This window comes from Ipomoea nil, unplaced genomic scaffold (genome assembly GCF_001879475.1).
Source record: "Ipomoea nil cultivar Tokyo-kokei standard unplaced genomic scaffold, Asagao_1.1 scaffold2921, whole genome shotgun sequence".
Classification (NCBI taxonomy): Eukaryota; Viridiplantae; Streptophyta; class Magnoliopsida; order Solanales; family Convolvulaceae; genus Ipomoea; species Ipomoea nil.
The window spans coordinates 1,038,864-1,060,472 of record NW_017619349.1 but is presented as its reverse complement, the minus strand read 5'-3'; the positions used below and the strand labels follow the sequence as shown (position 1 = coordinate 1,060,472).

At 34.1% G+C, this 21,609-nt stretch overlaps 2 protein-coding genes and 1 long non-coding RNA gene across 3 annotated transcripts; 1 reads left to right on the top strand and 2 right to left on the bottom strand.

Annotated features, from left to right (window-relative positions):
* Positions 1-1,779: 1,779 nt before the first annotated feature.
* LOC109161053 (probable receptor-like protein kinase At5g15080) lies at positions 1,780-6,289 on the bottom strand. Its single transcript, XM_019309363.1, has 6 exons — positions 5,622-6,289; positions 4,700-5,034; positions 4,464-4,599; positions 4,152-4,288; positions 3,714-3,837; positions 1,780-2,516 (listed from the first exon to the last, which is right to left on the bottom strand). Exons 1-6 carry the CDS (start codon positions 5,788-5,790, stop codon positions 2,011-2,013), a joined length of 1,407 nt encoding a protein of 468 aa, XP_019164908.1. The 5' UTR covers positions 5,791-6,289; the 3' UTR covers positions 1,780-2,010.
* Positions 6,290-11,799: 5,510 nt separating this feature from the next.
* Positions 11,800-19,871, bottom strand: LOC109161052. Its single transcript, XM_019309362.1, has 11 exons — positions 19,668-19,871; positions 19,121-19,419; positions 18,665-18,742; positions 18,032-18,543; positions 16,846-17,478; positions 16,347-16,501; positions 13,347-13,558; positions 13,116-13,249; positions 12,634-13,040; positions 12,432-12,535; positions 11,800-12,282 (listed from the first exon to the last, which is right to left on the bottom strand). The coding sequence occupies exons 2-11, from the start codon at positions 19,392-19,394 to the stop codon at positions 12,212-12,214; spliced, it is 2,580 nt and encodes an 859-aa protein (XP_019164907.1). The 5' UTR covers positions 19,395-19,419; positions 19,668-19,871; the 3' UTR covers positions 11,800-12,211.
* Positions 13,565-14,378, top strand: LOC109161055. The gene is made up of 2 exons (XR_002050869.1): positions 13,565-13,969; positions 14,035-14,378. It is a non-coding gene; the product is annotated as an uncharacterized LOC109161055 (long non-coding RNA).
* Positions 19,872-21,609: the final 1,738 nt, after the last annotated feature.

The window sequence follows — 21,609 nt, the reverse complement described above, 5'->3', positions numbered from 1 at the left end:
ATCATTTTATAAAAATAATTAGGTTTAAATAAAGTTTTGATATATTTTGAGGAGCGCCGTCGCCATGGGGTATTCACACATTAAGGTATAGTTGAAAATTTTCCATGGCTCTCAACATTCTTCTAGTCAATGGCTTCCATAAATATATAAGGTTGTAAGAAATATAATCCGAAATCTAAAAGATAAAGAATACAAGTATAAAAGATCTATCTGACTATCTCAATCTGTAATTGAGTCCAATTTTATTTGGACTTATGTATTTATTTTTTTTTGGAATAAAGTTATTGTATTTTATAACAAATTTGCATTTGAATTAAACTACTAATTAATGTGAACAACGAACACAAAATTGAAAACAAGTTTATTCATAATTATAAAATTAACAAAATATGCATTTGAATTAAACTACTAATTAATGTGAACAACGAACACAAAATTGAAAACAAGTTTATTCATAATTATAAAATTAACAAAATATGCATTTGAATTAAACTACTAATTAATGTGAACAACGAACACAAAATTGAAAACAAGTTTATTCATCATTCTTAAAGGGGCCTGGCCTTCAATTCTTGGATGAATCCTTATTCTTCTTCTTCTTCTTGTTTTTTTTGGCGTCGTCGGTCAATATTTCAATAATCCTGAACACACACACATGCACACAATCGTGTAGGGCCTTTAACACCTCGCTATGCTCTTGTTGGGCTCCTGAAGGGTCGCTATGCTCTTGTGGGGCTCCGTAATCACCACCCGACGGGTCATACGGATATGGTCCATATGGATATGAAAACGGGTCATACGAAAAAGGGTCGTACGGAGGAGGAGGAGGATAAGAAAAACGGTCGTAGTACGGAGGAGGAGGATAGTACGAAGGACGATATGAAGGATGAGGAGCGGTGTCACCATCGGGTATTCGCACATTGAGGTATAGTTGAAAATGTGCCATGCCTCTCGACTCTCGATATTCGATTCTTCTTCTCATTGCCTTCCTTAAATATATCATAATCCGATCAACAAATCTAAAGGATAACTATAAAAGATCTATACTTCAGCTACTTGACTCCAATTCTGTTTGGACTTCAAAAATTGAGTTAATACTCAATTTGGTCCTTCGACTATTAGCTAATACTTGATTTAGTCCCAAAGTATTAAAAGTACTCAATTTAGTCCTCTTACTTTTAAAATCGCACCCAATGTGGTCCTCCCTTACAATTATTGTATATTAACCATTATTTTGAAGGCAAAAGTGTCATTTTAGTTGAGGCCAAACCATTTCTTGCTGCTCCCCGCTACGGCGAGAAGCAAGAAACGGGTTTGGCCTCAACTAAAATGACACTTATGCCCTTAAAATAACGGTGAATAGACGGTTATTGTAACAGAGGACCACATTGGGTGCGATTTTAAAAGTAGGAGGACTAAATTAGGTACTTTTAATACTTTGGGACTAAATTAAGTATTAGCTAATAGTCGGAGGACTAAACTGGGTATTAACTCACAAAAATTATTCTACTTTATAACAAATAATAATAATAATTATATTATTATATTTGATATTTGATTTGATTAAAAATAGTCAAAATTATTTGAGTATAATGTTTATATTTCGTATCAATTACATCCATATAAATTCTTATAAACATAATTAAATTAGGGTTAAAAAAATAAAAGAGAGTTTTAATTGATTAATGAATAGTAAATATCTGTGTAATTGTTTGTAAATTAATCTATATTGTTGAATCCGCAACCCCAAGGGCCCCACATCACGAGAGAGAAGATGTATAAACACAATGAAATGAAATGAAATATTTACTCCATGGACATCACATCAGCTCTGTTTAAATTACATTGTTTTTTTTACCACTCTCAAACTAGCAGTAACTTAATATAACCTGTTCTTTTTTTTCCTTTGTTAGTGGTCCATGGACAATGAGCCAACAAAATATATTTTCATAATCTCAAGGGAGAGAAAAAGAATGGGAGAAAAAGGGTGGGGGTTGACTGCTCACAATTCTATGCTTTACCATTTGGTTTAGGTGAATTCTGGGAAAACTGACGATACGGTGAAGCATGAGAACCATTCGGTATCGAAAGGCTCCTCGGGTTTTGCTGTCCGTTCTTCGAGAACACAATGCCATTTTTAGTGTTCGGGCTGGACGCGATCCGGTCAGCTTGCATGGTCTGGAAATAGTAGGACGAGCTCGCCATGTCTTTCAGGTTTGGCAACGGCTTCAAGGCTTCAACGACTTCACTCATCATCGGTCTAGCTTTTGGATCCCGACTAAGGCACCGAGCAGCCAATTGTGCAGCTTTCTGGGCGCCTTTTATGGAGAAATGACCCTCAAGCCGGGGGTCTATCAACCGATAAAACCTTCTTTTTTCACACAGATGTGGCCGTGCCCATTCCACTAGGTTGTGTTCCCCATTAGGCCGGTTCTTGTCCATTGATCGTCTACCTGTAATCATTTCAAGAAGAACTACACCAAAACTGTAGACATCACTCTTTGATGTCAAATGTCCTGACGAGCAAAAACAAAACAAAAAGGGAAAATTCGATCAGGATAAGATATTGGCAACTTGATAAAGCTACAATTAGTAGATGCTAACATTATCCAATACTTCTTCACACCCGTAAAATGTACTTCTCCGTCTAAATTTACCAAAGATTTAATATTAATTGGCTAGGGGGCAAATGAACGGTGCATCAAAACTATGAACAGTTGCCAATGACCTTGTGGTCTAGTGGCACGAAGTGACTTTCCCAAACGGGAGGTCATGGATTTGATCCATATAGGGGGCGGGGGCAGTATTGACTCTTTGTGCTTCAATAGGTTGAGAAAGTAGTTATGAACAGATACTACATTGTAACAGAGTCAGTAGTACTAAAAAAAAAAATATGAACAGTTCTTTACACCAAGACCAGATTTTAGATTGATGTATAATTTTTGCAAAACAGAGTCAAACCACAATTGATATCCAACATCAAATTAAATAAAAATTGAGAATATATGAAAATAATGCAACTAGCACAAGGCAGAGATGTGCTAAATGCCTCGGTTCCCATTTCATTGTTGGATTAATAAGTAGAATCTAAAACAATGGCAGTCAGATAGAGTTCAGCTAGCTAGCGAGCATATCCTCAAATGAAATTGTCCCGGCCATTTGAGCTTTTCATTTACACCTTGTCCAATTGATTTAATGTTATGAAGTGAAGTGTATCACAAGTAAAATGATTTTCAAAGACTATAAATGGATTCGTATGAATTTATTTATGACCGTGCAGGTCGACATGAACTGTAAGGCTACTATAAACGGCATTAGATTCCTTTCCGCTTTGCATGCAGCATTGAAAAAAGTCTTAGTTAGCTCTACTATATTGGGGCATGTATACATAGAAGGTGTTTGGCCCGGGGCTTTGAGCATGGGAATCGGAAAGAACCCCATTTTTTGGTGTTTTTTAAAGCTTGGGAATGGAAACGAAAGACCGCTTTCAATGACAGTTGGTCATTCCTGTTTGCAACTCATCTTTCATTCCCATCGAGATTTCAAGGAGCTAAATCTAAAGGGAACTATTAATATTAATTAATGTTTTATGCTCAAGGTTGTAAGTACTGTAAAGTGATAATTATTAAAAAACCATTGTCATAAATCAGTATCAAAAGTGATATATAAATATATACACTTGTTTTGCTTTTCATCACAGATAGATGACTTACCTGTCATCACATACTCTGGTGCTGCATAACCGTAGGTTCCCATGACACGAGTAGAGACATGTGTCTTATCGCCCTCTGGACCGTCTTTGGCAAGTCCAAAATCAGAAAGTTTGGCATTGTAATCCTGGAAGGATTTGTTATAACAAGGCATCATTATAATGTCACAATCAACTTTCCAAATCGTATATATATATATATATATATATATATATATATATATATATATATATATATATATATATATATATATATATATAGTTCAAATGCGGACAGTGATTCCCGTGCGACCGGTGCGGATTCACCATCAGGTATGCATAAATGCACGACGCAGTGTTCAGAAATGCAACACACCTAATGGTGAGTGACCGCACAGAAAGCACTGTCCGCACGGGAACTTGACCCTATATATATAAGATTTACAAATTGTATATCACATACAGCATCTAATAGGATGTTGGATGTTTTGAAATCACGGTATATGACTGGTCTTTGTGCTTCCTCGTGAAGAAAAGCAAGCCCTTTAGCAGCACCGAGAGCAATTTTCATTCTAACAGACCAAGGAAGAGGCAGAGACCCTACACGTAAAACCACATATTATCAGCTTCGTAGAGAAGCACATGAACTTTATAGCTGTTGTCCAGTGTTAACTTGTAATTGGTTAGTCAAATGAGAAATGATTTTGAAAATATTTCCAAATTTTCTAAAATTTGAAAAGCAAAGCAATATTAGTTCAAAACCCTAGCTACTCACTCCTAAATAGGTGGTTTTCCAAGCTTCCTCGGGGCATGAATTCATAAACCAGAAGCCTCTGGTCATCTTCGATACAGTAACCAACCAGTTTCACCAAATTAGGATGAACGAGGTCACCGAGAAAATTCACTTCAGCCTGCCAAATGAACCAATAAAGCGTGAGAAATCCGAACACGAGGATAACGGATATGGACGATAAATCCATCAGACGAGAGAAAAATAAGACGGCAACGAACCAGCCACTCTTTGTGACCCTGAAGCCCATCGTGATTCAGAGTTTTCACAGCTACAGTAAGTCCCGTCCCCGGTTTGACTGGCGCTGTGCCATTCTCCTCGATCCACCCCTTGAATACGCAGCCGAAACCTCCTTCGCCAAGAAGTGATTCGGGTCTAAAATTCCTCGTTGCCAACTTCAGGTCATTAAACGTGAACTTCCGAAGCCGAGACGAGATTTTAAGCTCCTCTTCGAGTTTGGAGGTAGACGAATTGCTTTCCGCAATGCTGGTAGCAGTCGAAGAAATTACGGGAGCAGCGGGCTGGTCTACACTCGTATCATTTGCGCATTTACTTTCTGTTAAACACAATTATACAGCAGTTATACCAGGAAAGGACAAATCTAGTCTAATTTAGTCCCGAGAAGCACTTATAGATCCAGAAATTTTTCACAAATTGGAACAAAATAGTTGCAGGTGATCATTTTTTGTTGTTTTTCTGTTTAGTAAAATAGAACATTTCAGATACTGGAATCAAACAACAGCTCGAAATCTTTCCGAGGATAAAGGGAATTGAACTCGAGAGTTAAGACGTCAGTTTCAAGCTGATTGGCACCATACTAAAACGTGTTTGGGATAGATAGAGTTTGAGACGTTTCGTTCTATTTTTCTGAACAACAATCCATTTCCATGTCAGCAGATTCGGGTTTTCATCTCTACTTATCAAGAAATCATTTGTAAAGAAGACAAGAATGGGCATATAACACTTGAAAACCAGAATAGCAGTGAGTTTTATGCTAAACAAATTAGGAAACAACAAAGCAAAAGCTCCAAGATAAGACTGAAACAACAAACACTAAAGGACAAAAAGTCATTCTCTGTCATAAACAAAGAACAATTAATCATTAATCATCATAAATAAATAACAAGGCATGAAAGTATATACCACAGTGAGAAGTAGTGATGCCACTGATAGAGGTATCAACCTTAGATCTTGAACTTGAAGAAATACAACAAGTAATGAACCTCAACTTAATCCAACTCCCACCCAAATCCCCAGACCCTACCACCTCTTTGTTACTCCTCCTTTTTGAATCATCACCCCCTAATCCCATATTTCACAAACCCTAAACTCAAACTCAGATATCATCAAAATCCTCTAAAAACCCAAACCCCAATTCATCAACCCTTCAAGCCAAAACCCAAAACTTTTTTTCAACTAGAATTTACTTTTCCTCCAAAATCAGGTCAAAAGCTGAATAACCCACTTTCAGAAAACCCTTGTATCACTCTCTCCCAAACAGAAAACTCACTTCTCTGTGAGAAATAGCTCAGACCCAGGCCTGGAAACGAAGGAAAACTGGCATTCGAAGTGTGGGTGGATTCAGATCACGTGCCTTTGTGGAGTCTTGATTGACCTACCAACCTCTGAGAAGAAGAGGAGAAGAGAAAAAGGAAGAGAACACAACACATCATACAAACAGTGAGTGCCAAGGCAAAGCTGGTATCCCCCACTTCAAAAGTGCCCCCCAGAAAGAAAATGTCTGCTTCCCCCAAAGATAATTGAAATTGAAATCTCAACAAAAGACTCAAATATGCTGACCAGTTCCAAAGCTCCCCACCCCAAAACATAAAATAAAAAAAAAAAAACACAACATCAATAATTAATCTCTTACCTATTTAAATGTTATGGAATATTTGTTGTGTCTACTGAAGTCTCAAGACTATTTTATAAGGTAAAAAAGAAAAAGAAAAGGAATTTATAGTAATTTTTGGAGTTAAATTAGTCTTTTGATGACAATTCCAAATTTAGTTTCATACTATCGTTTTTGTCCTTTAACATTTCAAATTATTGTTTTTTTTTTTACACTTTTAGTCCTTCTCACGACTTTTCCTATTTTTAGTAAGAACATTTTGTCTTTTCATTTTTTTTTGGTTATTTTTTAAGTTTCAACCAATTTTTGGAATTGTCACAAAAAACAAGGGACCTCTGGTGGAATTAAGTCTAATTTTGTATTTTTGTTAATAATGGACTAAATTAGGATGTAGTATTATATGTACTTTCTAAATCTATTAGCTAATATCTTCTTACGGGGACACGAAACTATCACTACTAACTCTATTATAATGTAGTAATTTTTGTAATTAAAAAAAACACTAAAATATAAAGAAAATGTGTGAATTATTGGATTTTACCTTTCTTATGAATATTTTCAATTTGACCTCTAAACTTTATTGGAATAACAATTGGAGTGCCTCTGTTTTCTTTATTATGGTAATCAACACGTGTAAACCCGCCTTATCCTATCACCCTCAGTCAGTGGCATGACCGACCACCACACCTGCTACTTGGCCACCACATGTTGATAAATGAGGAAAATTTAGCATGTGTCTCTTGGAGTGTCCTATAAAAGTCGTCATGGGCTTCATGAAGGGAACGTTTTTCTTTCTTGAATCTTCCATGTTAAAATGACTCTCAATTCTCCTATATATTGTATGATGTATAGACTGACCGATCCAGATAAAATTCCAATAAAATCATTCGTTAATTATTTTTCAGTATTTAACTTGATTTTCATTTTTCATTTATGTATGCATTACCAATTATAAAGCAGCATACTTGATTCTAACAACTTGATCAATCGTCGGTCACTAATAGTTCTTAAATTTGTTGGATAACTACGACACTTATATAGTTATTTTCATTACAAAACAATTATATATTCTATAAATCTCACAAGACAATCCATTTGGTAGCCTTAGTAACTAGAACTAACTATCCTCTAATATAATTGCTGTTTTTTGCCTTCCAAATCTCCCAAAACACAGACGAAGACCGATATCAATTAGTGCATTTTCTACTCACAACTTAATCATAACCTTCAATCAAATTAGCACTAATTACCAACCTATCAATTCATATTTTCCAATTGAAATGTGCATTCGATTTCATGTCAAAAATAAAATAAAACAAAATATAACTAAAATAAATAAAGAAAAAACTGTATTTTTGGTCCTCCAATTAGTCCGTTATACTATGGTACAGATTTAGTTCTGAGTTATATGTGTGATCATCCTTAACCCCTAAATATGACGATTTTAGTCATTGAAAGACCAAATCAGTTACTTTATTAAGTGACAAATTGGTGGTAGAAATAGTCACCAAAAGACTAAAATCGATACTTCGTGAATAACTTGGGGGTAAAGATGATCAAACATATAATTTATGGACTAAGTTCGTGCTTTAAGTATAACTGAATGACCAAAAAATGTAAATGTTTCATAAATAATTAAAACAAGGGTAACACTTGTGTGAGAGACCCACGAAATGGATCGAATATTTAGTTAAAAGGTCAATTCTTTGATTAATGGTCGAATCTTTGACCTCATTAATCAAATATTCGACCTGTCTCACGAATTGAGACCTGTGAAATGGGGCTTTTGGCCATAAAACAATGTGTTACATTCAATACCACCAAATTTATAAAATTTTGAGCAATGAGGGATATTAAAATGATTAGAAATCAACAAATAAAAATAAATGTTTGATAGTTAGAATGAATGTGCTTAAATTATATAATTAAAAAACTAATATCTTAAAAAAGTTGAGTTAAAATAGATGATATATTTTTTTATCGATTATTTAATGTAAACACGTAAGTCGATGACAATGATATAAATATATAATATAGGTACGTCAAATTTTAATTCTATAAAAAAGTGCATATTATATACTACAAAGTAAATGTACATCAAATTTTCTTATTTTGTTCTTTTATTTTGGTTTGTGTGAATAAATTCCTTATTCTTAAAAGTATGTTCCTTTGACTAAATAGTAAATACTATATTGAATTACTTATTTTTAGAGAGAATGACATATTTCGCACATAAGTTATGCATGTATAATAAATTCAATTATTAATTATTGACTCTTTTACTTTTGATTTTTAAATTGATATTAAAATAGTGCTTTTAATCTTCAAGTATAAAAATATATATATATATATATATACATTAATTGAATTGTAATTCAATAATAAGGCCTCAATTACATTGTTTGGTTTTAGAGAATTACAATTCAATATTTGTGGGAAAGGAAAAATATAAAAAATGATAAAAGTATCATTGGTGATTGTTATTATTAATACTATACAAAGACATTTTAGTCTTTTTGATATTTAGTCAAACACCATCGCCTCCACTGACATTTTAGTCTTTATTCCACTTTTTTCCTTCCCGTTTCAAATAATTATATTCCTCATTACCACCAGGACTATGTGGTCTAATGGTACCCGGGTTGGACTTCCATTTGGAAGATTATGAGTTCGGGCCTCAGTGGAGGCGTTAAGAAAGTATATGAACAGACACTATAATGTAATAGAACCAGTAACTTTCAAAAAAAAAAAAAAAAATATTCCTCATTACCAAATAATGTAATTTGAATTCCTACCTTATTCTTTTCCTACCAAATTGAAATCTCACTGAGTTCACATTATTAGTCCATTAATCTTATCGTTATACTCTAATTTAAGTACACAATATTGTCAATGACTTGTGGTCTAGTAGCACGAAATGACTCTCCCAAATGGGAGATTATGAATCTGAATTCTAGTCGGGGTGGTATGAATTCTTTGTATTTCAGTAGATTGAGGAAGTAGTTGTGATTATATAATACATTGTAACATCAACGAATATGACTAAGAATACAAACCGCCAACTATGAGCAACTTAAACTGATTTACCTCATTAGAATTGTTTATCGACTAAGATCATAATACAAAATTTATCTAGTACACATTCATCAATCAAATAATAGCTGCAGATTTTCTTCGCCACCCAAAAATAAAATGGCAAAGAAATGTCAATTTTCCTTTTTTTTTTTTTTTTTTTTTTTTTTTTTTGGAATAAGGTTCAAATTAGCCACTGAACGTAATCTGAAAATGCAATTAGGCCACTGGACGAAAAAAAAAAGTGCAATTATGTCACTGAACACTCTAAAAACGTGCAATTAGGCCACTGAACACTCCAAATGTATGCAATTTTACCGGATAGCAGGTTACCATCAATTTTAGCAGGTTACATGCTTACATGACAGTTGAGTTGGCATTTTTAATAATTTTTAAATAATTTTTAATAAATTTTAATAATAAATTTTAAAAAATTGAAAAAAAATAAATAAAATAAAAAACAAAATAAAATAACGGGGTGGCCGGCGTTTTTTATTTAAATTAATTTTTTTAAAAAAAATTATTAAAATTTATTAAGATTTATTTAAAATTATTTAAAAATATCAACTCAACTGCCATGTAAGCAGGTAACCTGTTAAAATTGATGGTAATCTGCTATCAGGTAAAATTGCATACATTTGGAGTGTTCAGTGGTCTAATGACACTTTTTTTTTTCGTTCAGTAATCCAATTGCATTTTCAGGTTACGTTTAGAGACCAATTTGAACCTTATTTCTTTTTTTTTTTTTCTTTTTAATACCACGACCCAAACATTCCTACGTAGTACCAAAGGATTAACAATTTTTTTATCACATTAAAAATAATTTATTAAATGAAAAAATATATACTCCGTATTAATCTTCTTGAAGAAGTAAACCGTTTGGTTCTTCAATTATTGGAATTGCGGTTAAGTAGACGCGTGTCATGGGCTGACAATGGGATAATCTTCAAAATTTAAGCCATTAACTATGGAATTTAATACCTACAAAATATATTTAAGGATATTTGATTATTAGCAAGCAAATACTCCGTACAATTGTACAAAACATGAAATACGAAGTATGTTAGCTTATACTCCGTAATTGATAACAAATTGTATTAATTATTCTAATCCGTGGAGGCGCTGTTGACTCTGCGTGTTTCATTAGGTTGAGAATGTATGTTTGGACAGATATTATAATGTAATAGAGTCAGTAACATTAAAAAAAAAAAAAAATCTAATCAGTAAATAAATAAATTATAAGGATATAAATTTATTTTTTCTTTCCAAAAAAAATTATTGTTTTATTTCCTTGATTAATTTTAAAGTATTTTAAATTTTGTGAACCCAATGAACAGATACTAACATGCTTTTTTTTTTTTTTTTTGGGTCCTCTTTCCTTCTCTCCTACATGTATATGAAAAACCAATAAAAAAATCATACTAATAAGGATGCTCTAAACAAACTACTGATCAAGAAGAATAACAAGGCAGTTTCTCAAGTTCTAGTGCATTGGGGCTATCCTTTTAGAAGAAGCAGCTAAATGGGAGGATTATTATCACATCATCAAACAATTTCCTTGGTTTGATCATTGGTGACAAGGAATGAAGGGGAGGGAAATGTAATAAACTTGGGGTCAAATTCAAAAAAAACAAAAGTTCATAGGGCTAAAATCAAAGCACTAGGAAAAGGGAAGTATTGAAAATTGAAATGACTCCGTTAGAGTAAATGATCGTTGGAACCCATGTGAGAATGTAAGAGTGATTAGGAAAGATCAGGCGCGCCCTGACGCGCCCGATGGGTGCAATGGTGACAGCCACGCATGGCTGTCACAGATGGGCAAAATTACATATGGGTCTCACATTTTTGAATTCTCTCCACATTTGCAAAAGCACCCCATTTCTTGCTTCTCTCTCTTTCACATGGTTTCATTTTCTAACATTATTCCCACATTATACACTGATGGTGATGCTCTTATTGTGACTGAGCGCACCTTCTTCAGAGAAAAAATTATTCTCATTTAATTTTGTTATCAATGAGTTATATATTGTTAATTGTAACCCAAACGGATAGCTAAGTGGCAAAAAAGTCTAGTCGTGAGGAAGATCTTTCCAAGATTCAATTTTTACAAGTGATAATTTTCTTTCGACCAACTCTCATACCTCTCAGTCGGAGTGAACAAGCAAAGTGAGTTGAAAATTAAAAAGTAAATAAAAAGTTATAGGTAACCGACATCTATTTAAGTCTCAAGAAAAAAATAAAAAGAGCATGTGTATACTGTAAGTATGCTTTGTCATTTGTCAAACCTTGCATAGCTAATTCAGTTGACTAAAGGGAATTCCAAGACTTTGTAACTCTACAAGCTCTTCTGTAATAAATTCTGCCCCATCCAATATACAAGCAAGTCCACTAGATCAGTTGAAAAAAAATGATTGATTTATGTAAAAAAAAATTTATTTTTCCATAAAAAATAGTAACAAGAATTTCAAAGCTTGATCCAGGTTTGGGACAGTTCATTTACAGTCCTTGTCAACTACCTGAACCATATTAGAATAATCATTGAGGAAAGAAAAGGTCAACAAATGTTTATTTATATTTTAGTACCTATCAAAATTCTGGAGCCAAAACAATAGCTTTGCTTCAGAGAGAGCCTGATCTGGATTCACAGATCATTACTGAGGTTAATGTAATCTCCGACGTGGTACAAATTCTGCCCACTCTAGAACGCTAGCATACGAAAACATCATTGGTAAATGCAGAGAGTTCGTAAGAGATTATATTTCTGAATCTTTCGCCGTCTATGTGAGACTGATGTAAAAAATTTGAAAAATCATCGCATCCCAGTGGAAATGCTTGAAGTTGCATAGATCTTCAGAGAATGCTGGGGTATATAAGTGAGACCTGAAATAGCAGAACTGCTCTATTAACAACATAAAGTTTCAGTTTAAGTTCCACTTTATGCCCTTGAGCTCAGATCACAGACATGGCAAGTAACGGGCATTTCCACGAAACTTGATAACCACATGGAAGCATTATAAGTTAATGCATACCTTTCTCTGTTATCTCGATTTGCAAGGAATCAAGTGTGATTATGCCATCCTTAAGGGGAAGTACCTCAAGTTTGACAGTCGCTGTCGATTGAGAAGGAACACATCTGATGTGTACAAAATTTAGTATGGAAAAAAAGATTAAAAAAAAGAAGAAGAAAAAGAAAAAGAAAAAGAAAAAAAAAAGAGAGTAGACAATGCTTACCCTAATGGAACTCTGCTCTGTAACCATAAATGTGTACAGCTCAAATCACTACTTGGATGGACATCAGGTATGGCAATGACTCGCTCATTAAAGGAAACTGATCTCTTATGAACTAATACCTCTTCTTTACTCGCGGATACTGAGCTGGGACCATGAAAGGAAACAGATCTCTTATGACCATCTGATACCTGTACTTTACTCATGGATGCTGAGCTGGGACTCTGCCGAGCAGTGACTTGCCTGTTGTTCACTCTTTCTGATAATTTAGAAGAGCCAAAAAATGGGCTTACTGGTGATTTTGGTGAACTCAGTGACATCAAAGAAGGCAGATTAGTAAAGGAAGCTGGAGCCAGCACCGTCATGGTTAGATCTTCAGATGTCAAATTTGATGCTTGCAGAGTTAGGACCTGATATATTGAACCATATTAAAACAGCTTTGGTTTTTTAATTAGCAGAACATCAATTCTCAGATTATGCAAAACCTGTGCTGGAATCTGAGCCACTTTGTTATTTGATCCTAAAGTTTGTTTTGACATTGCAGATGCAACAGAGATCATCAAATCCCTGGAGACTTGTGGTCGCCAGCTTGTAGGCTGCTTGAAGAATAACTTAGACTCTACAAAGAACAAACAGATAAAGAAACAAGCAGATGAGACAAAGAGCACGTTCGCAGAGATCTAGTGGGATAGAATGAAACAAAAGACAGTTCATACCAGTATAATTGCATCTACATGATACAAGAATTGCATATTGATCAGTGGGCGAACCACTATTTCTCCCCATGACCTTCAAAGAATTCTGCCTTGTAGATGCTATATTTCCAGAATTAATATGTGATAACGGTGGACTTTTTTCACTGCTACCCTTGGAGTTTTTCCACATCGAAGTTGCTGGTTTAAGAATAAAGGAGTGTTCTTCACCTTTCCTGTCAAGGGTGTATACAGTTACCCAGATGAGGTTTGCAATCAAGCAGCAAGCAGTAATTCCAACAGAGTTTTATCTTTGTTGGATGAAAGTGCAACCCACATCCTTGCATTTGAATGCATAAAAACTTATGTTCTTTGTCCATTATGATGATTGGAGAATTAATTTCAAAGGGCTGCTAATTTGATCTTTTTATTTATATTTCTTTTGTTGGGGGGGTGTGGGGGAAAGGGAGGGGGATATTATTCTTGGCCAATATTCAAACATCCTCCATATCAATTATGGGCAAAACTTATCTTTCAATTGCTTCTTTATTTTAACTTCCTTAACTGCACTTTTGAAAATCTTTTTTAATCTGACTACTTGAGAGCACTTGCTATAATATAGTGTCATTGTACTTCATATCTTTGCAGTAAACATGGTAGTAATAAACTAATAATTACTAAGCACTAATCCAGTCATGAGACTTTGAGCTAGAAAACATTTTTAAGAAAATGTAATGACAGGTAAAAAAAAATCCTTTTAGAATTGATCTGAAAATTCTAACACAGAATTCAAACACTGAGAAGGTAAGTGAGGTATTTACAAGACTTGGATGAAGTACAGAAAGCCAACCCTGAGCTGAAGGTGTCTAGGAAACATGATCACCGACTATGTGGTAAATCTAATGTAGTACCGAAAGCCAACCAGAGTTGAAGGTGTCTAAGAAACATGATCCCTGACAATGTTGTAAATCTAATGTCAGTCCCTATTGTTTTGGTTAGGAGGAGGGATGTCCTTGAGTTCCTGACTTCCTGCTAGCTCATTTATTCAAAAAATAATTTTTAAACAAACAAAAAAATTCAAATATTAATGATTAATACAGAAAACTTTTTTTTTTTTTGGGTTGAAAAGTTGAAGAAATTATTTCTAAAGTGACTTGGAAAAGCAGATCAGACAAGTGTTAGTTATCTATTTTCCAGATGTGGTGAACTGGTTTTAAAATGTAAAGGGTTTCTAATTTTCTATAGTAACAGGAGAAAATTACACTTTCTGGAAAAACAGAAAATGGAAACTAAACATTGTTTTACAAATTAGAAAATGGAAAATAGAAAACATTGTTTTCCAACTTAATAAAGGAATTTTAAAAACATATTTTCATAGCAAATACAAAAGCATACTTCACGTATAATCATCATTATTATTACCTATGAACTTCCTCGATACCTATCTACTCCTACCTTGAACTACCTACCCACTCACCATTACTTACCTATCCCCACCACCACTACCTCTATTACCATCATTGCTCCCTTCTACCAACGACTACTTGCTTACTTACCTCTACTGTCTACTACCACCTACCTGGTTACCAATGTTACTATGTATCCCACCACAACAACCTTCCTACATACCACCACAACTACATCCATCACCGTTATCACATTCTTTATCCATTACTACTTATCTACCCTACCCCCATCATAAATCCCCACCATAACCTACTTACCCTACCACCACCACAACTCTATATTATTGTCACTTACTACTAGCATATATTTTTATATGAAGAAAACAATTAAATTTCAAATAACTCAACATGAAAATATTTTCTAGTTTTCTACAAAAAATGAAAAGTTGGGAAATTTTTGAAATTTTGGAGATGGAAAATGGAAAACATAAAGCTGTAACTAAACACAAAAATTCCTCAACTAAATAATACTTTAGGCATGTCATTGAGCATTTGAGCAATGTTTTAGAGCTTAGGAAAATATGCATAGATACTAATCTAGTTGCTTCCAACATAGCTACTACTTCCATTGTATTCCTATAAGTGATAAATTAATCATACGCACTTGTATGCAATCTTGTTAAGGCGGACTTTGAAGGCGAGGCGCCACCTCAATATACATCACTCATGCCTTGCTTCAAATACAGTTATCTTTATAATATTTCAACACAATGATCTTAGCATTCTCATGTCACTTAAAAGTTAAACCCACATAATGGGTGGCACAATTAGGGTTTTGGTGCAAGCATTTTCAGGTGGTTGTGCAGTGGAATAATTTATCTAGGTCAATTGCAGTGTGTGGCACCCCTGACCACCACATCCAAAGAGAATGTGACTCCAGCCTAGACAACTGGTTGCTATTTGGGTTGCTGTTTGAGAATTGGTGATAGTAGGATGCAGGGCAAGGTAGATGTGCCCAAATAGCAACCAGTTGCGAGTGCAGTGCAAGAAAATTTTCATCACTAAACCATATCATTTTCTTCTTTGCCTTTCAATACTCACTTCCACAAGCACAATCGTCAAATAGTGTCAGCAAACCTTATAAAATCTTGGTTGGACTTCTCCACTTCATCCAACTAACCTAAATAATAAATGCTGTGGTCTATATCATCTAACTAATATTAACTCTATGACCACATAAACATTAGTCATTATGAAGAATAGAATCCAGAGGATATCAGATTTACATAAGATTCGGTGAATATACTTCCACCCATGTTTTTGAAGACTTCTGCATTAGTGTTAGTGGTGCTGAAATTACAATGCACATATTTGGCTGTAGGTCTACTTAGCTAGTATATAAATCACCTTAAGCAAATCTCCATAATTTCAACTATTTATTCACCCTATTCTTAGGTGTAATTTGGAGCAATCCCACTAGTCCTTCAGTCCTTGAACCAAAAAGCTGGTGACTATATCATTGACAAAAAGCATACACAAAGAAACAATACCTTAAATAGATCTAGTCAATTCAAAGATACTATACTTGGGAAGATATAAAGATGTAAAATGAAGAAACCTGAGAGCTAAGTTTGGTAAACAGTGGTCGCTCCCAGCTTCAATACAAACACTTGGTAGTGATAAAGGTGGCCCATTTTTTGAAGCTTCTTCAAAAACAATTGATATGGCATCTAAATACATAACAACATCTGGTGTATGTTCTGGAGCAACATTCTGCACAGGTGAATGATAATACATAGTATCAGCATAAAAGGAAGGTTAAACCACTCACCTCTGCATATATCACGTTTTTAAAAGATCATTTCAAAAACACCATTAATAACAGTAAACTAGTACTCTCTCCTTCCACAAATAATTATCCTCTTAGAAAAAATGCACAGATTTAGGAAAGCATATCTATGCAGTCTGGAAAATTAGTTTTTTGTGTGTGTATTAAATGTATGGTAAGTGACAAGTCTTGTTGAACAACTCAAACTAGCAAGGGGGAATTATTTTTGAACAGAGAGAATTATCAATAAATAAATAAACAAAAACCAGCACAACTAAGAATAATATACCTTTATTTGAACACAGATGAGGTCATCTATATTGCAGTTAGTAGTAAAAGAGTTGATCTCCAATGGTTGAATTATTTCAATTTTCCTCCTCCATCTCCTTCCAGGTATAAAGATCCCTTCCAAACCACAATGAACAGAAAATCTTTCAGGCTCCAATGATACACCTCTATATGATAAAAGTCCTCCACTACCGCTATTTTCACTCTTGATTGCCTTACGAAATGAAAACCGCTCCCAATCCTCTGGATCAAAACCTGGTCCAGAATTAGTTGTTGGAGTAGATGGTGGTGGTAAAGTATTTGGTGGCAGTGAGGACATGGAGTAACTTCTGAAGTTTCCAAAAGAGAAAAGCTGAGAACCAGTTGATCCGGATAAAGTGACCCTTGCAGATGTACTTCGGATGCTTGCAGGAGAATTCAATTGAGGTGGAGCTATAGATCGTGCTGGAGGAGGAATAGAATTATCCAAAGGAAGCAACCACTTTAAGAGCTCACCACAAGGATCATGATTTGAAGATATTGAATTTTCCTGACCCTCAAAAGGCAAACTTCTATCCGGAGATTTCTCAAACTGAAGAATTTCCAGCACAGGATCCCTCACAAATTCAACACCAACATTTATCTGTAAAAGTACCTGCACCCTTCCAGACAATAGAATTGAAGGCACATAAGTTGGTACTTCAACCCTCAAAAAATCATCAATGGAGAGAATACTTTGTTTAGCAAAGAAAACAACCTTTTACCTATAGCCAAATGACAAAAGTACATATACTTGAAACACATGCATAATGACAAATCATTATGTTTGTATATATGTATATATTATTGTGTTTGTAGATGATTATATGTGTATGTAAATATTGAAATAAATAATAAATATAAATAAACATATGTATACACACACACAAGGGTATCTTTGGTATTAAATAAATTTAGCTATTGCTAATGAGTCCAGAATAGCTAATACCATGGGGGGCCTTGGGAATGGCTACACCCATTGCAAAGGGAATAGACAATTCCATAGAATTATATTCCATGTGATTTAAAAAATGAACCAAACAATGGAATAAATCTATTCCATGGAATGGTTATTCTATAACAAGCCTATTCCATTAACCAACTTCACCTTAGTGAGGGCAAGGACTAGATTAATAAAGAGACATCCATGAAATTCATTTAAAACATACCGCAATATCTCCATTTGGAAGGGCACAACACTTGGCAGCATTCCTTGCCACTCCTCCAGATGTGATGGCATCAAAATTGCCCCTGTCAACGGCAGCATTCAAAGGAAGCTTCTTTTTTGTATTCTTCCTAGTATCTGAAGTCATGAACTTTTCTTCAATTGCATAGGAGTCTTCCATAACCTTTCTTTTTGTCCATAGTGCCTCATCTGACCCAGCAATTCGGGCAAAGAAGTGAGAATTTTTGAATCTTTGCAACAGGGATTCAGTCTGTCTTTTGTAATCTTTCATTCTCAGAAGAGATTCACTAGCAGAAACTTCTTTCCGAGGTTCAACATTTTTCTGCATGTTATTCTTACTATTCTGATTAATATCTTCACCATCTTTTATTTCTGCTCCATCAGAAACATTACGAGCCACATTTTTGTTAATAAGTTCAGCAACTTTAAATGGTGTAATAATTTCAGTATCCTGCTTACAAGCTGACAAGCATGCTAGCATGTGAACTTGTTCACCTATAATTGACCCAAAAAAAAAAAAAAAAAGATATTCAATCACATTAGAAAGGATTCCATGCAGAAAAAAAGAAAGTTTTGACAATCTAGGGTCAAAGGGAGATAGAATAAGAATAGTTACCCGGAAAAACAAAGAAGCGGTCTAGTGAGCGCAAAGAAACTGTGTCTAGTGTCTCACTCCAGTTATCAGGAAGCTCATCTGGGAAGTCATGCCAAGCTTTAGTAATAGTTTATGCAGTAATTCAGTTTCCCCTTATTGCACAAACAATTGTTGTATTCAACTATAAGTATTAGCAAAGAATCTAAGTAAGGGGGAAAAAGAGCTGAGCATAGTAGTTCACATATAGTGCACAAAATATTGGCATAAATCTTATCAGAGTTAAAATAATAACACAGATGGTTGAACACATTATCAGACAAATCAATACAAATCCTATAGAGTTTGAAGAACTCAACAGAATCAATCACATCATGGAAAAGAAAATTAAGGGGCTAAAAGGCATCGAAACATCTGTATGGACGATATCATAAGTTAAACAGCTCTCTACATGACAAGGGCAAAGGAGTAAGACATTACTCTTTGGAATTGCTATCCATCCTTCACCTTCAGCAACCTCAATGTGGTTGCCCTTCCCAAGTGATCCAGCAATGTTGACTCCATTTTCATTCCCGTGCCCATCACCCTCTCCATCATGATCAAAGGACTTCCTCTGTAACAATGGATCTTCTGCAAACAGTCCACCTAGCGTACTAGTCAGCTTTGCTGCATAACTAGTCTCTGCCTGAATCTTTTGAGCAGGTGGCTGTTCTGCAGTTGCAGTCTGATTCGACCGCATCAAAAGAAAATTCATCGTTGCACAATATTATGCCAGCAACCTACAAATTTAACATCCAAATTCACGATTAAGATCAGAATGCAAACAAAATCTATTCCATTACAGAATAATCCGTGCAAAGTAGGTATCAGAAAATACACTGATCTAGCCTGGGACTATGGAATTCGATCACATTGGTCAACTAGAGACATACACTGGTACAAACAGTTTTATTAAATTTGTGATGACTTACACTTATTGGCGGAATGAAACTGAGGAAATGAACGGATATAGAGGAGGTGAATTTACCTTTGATATGAATATGAATCCTCGCCGGGAAACGGAGGAAGGAGGTTTTCCGGGAAGGCGAATCGGCCGGGAATATGGATCTCAGTCGCGATTCGGAAAGCATCAGTTTCGTTCGGTAACCGCCAAAGGCCAAACTGAAACCACTACTCTGCTACTTACATTCAGTTGGAATTTCCGTAATACGGAATAGTACTCGAGTGTCGTTGGTATTGAATCACGAATAACAACAAAGGTTTACCGGTGCACAATTTAAAATAAGATTCAATTTTGGCCTTGAATGTAATATGAAACTACAATTAGGGTGAAAATCCAAAAAGTGACTTTGACAAATATTTTATGAGTTTTCAGTGTTTGGATGCAATAGGAAAATTTAGTCAACGAAAAATATTTTTCGTTGACGAAAAAATGTAGCCATTTTGGTAAAAAATGACTTGTCAAAATTTAGGGGAAGTCATTTTTTTCCAAAATGTTTAAACATACAATTCTACTCATTTTTTCAGAAAAATAAACTAAACACACCAAGTTTTTCAAAATGCAACCAAACACTGGAAAGAAAAATATTTTCTTGTAAAATAACTCATTTTTCAAAAAAACATTTTCCATAACCCTTTAAATACATACAATTTCACTGGTTAGCACATATTTTTTCAATTATTTGCTCACGTTGACAAATTTTAATAAAATATTTATAGAAAAAAAGTCAAGTAACCGCCAACAACCCCCTTCTTTCATCCTTCGTTTCCAACCAGAGAAGAAGATAAACTCTTCATTTCTAGTTGGAGACTAGAGCATGTCTTCGTATCCAATTGGAGACGAAGACATGTCCTTCGTATGTGAACAAACTTTCTTCAAAAATGCTAATTTACCATACCATTTACATGAGCAGACAATCGGAAGAAATAGTCGTTAACTTGCTATCAGGTGAAATTACATATATTTAGGTTATTCACTGATCTATTTGTACTTTTTTTTTTTGTTCAGTGACCTAATTGCACTTTAAGATTAGGTTCAATGATCAATAATCGATGCCCTACCAAGATTTGAACATGTAACTCCCATTTAGGGATGTCATATCTTAACTATAATAAAGCCATATGGTCTTGTGAAAATTAAATGTTGATATTAATGGTTAAATATTAGTATTAACAACATTTAATTTTCACAAGATCATATGGTATATATATATATGAATTGCAACAATGTTGATATTAGGTTATGTATTTTTTTAATAAATAATATTATTATAATATTATCCAATATCATTCTGTGCATCGCATGGGTAGATACTAGGAGTAGACATACTCAAGATCAACGCTAGGCCGCTAGCTGCGATTAATAATAGTAACTTTTTGTATCATACTATTTTCAATTATTAAATTAAATATTGTAAATACAAAATTATAATTATTTTGTCATATACTTAATAAAAATGTAATTTTAAACAATTAAATTGTGGTTCATGTTTTCTTCTTTTGTACTTCAAATACCGTTATTAAAAATATTTTTTTTACCTATTCTAACATTACAAACAAATCTTTAATATTTAGTCCGTGCATCGCACGGGACAATACTAGTAAGTGTCATTAAAGTATAAGCTACCTAAAAAAACAAATTATTTCATATATTTCATTTTACATATTCATCAAAACAAATTATTTCATATATTTCATTTCACCAATTCATTTGACCTGCTCTATACTCATGAGAAGCTTTGAGTCAATATCTTGTGTTTATATTAGGAGATTGGTCGTACATGTACTAGCTAAGGTAGCTGCCTCTTAAACTTTGGACCATGTCCCACCCTATAATATTTATTCATTTTTTTTTAATTCACAATTTATGATTATCCTGTATTATATTCATAAATCTCAAAACTTAAAACCATAATTTATATTCAAAAAATTACAATTCTAATACTAAAAATACACAACTTAACACTAGA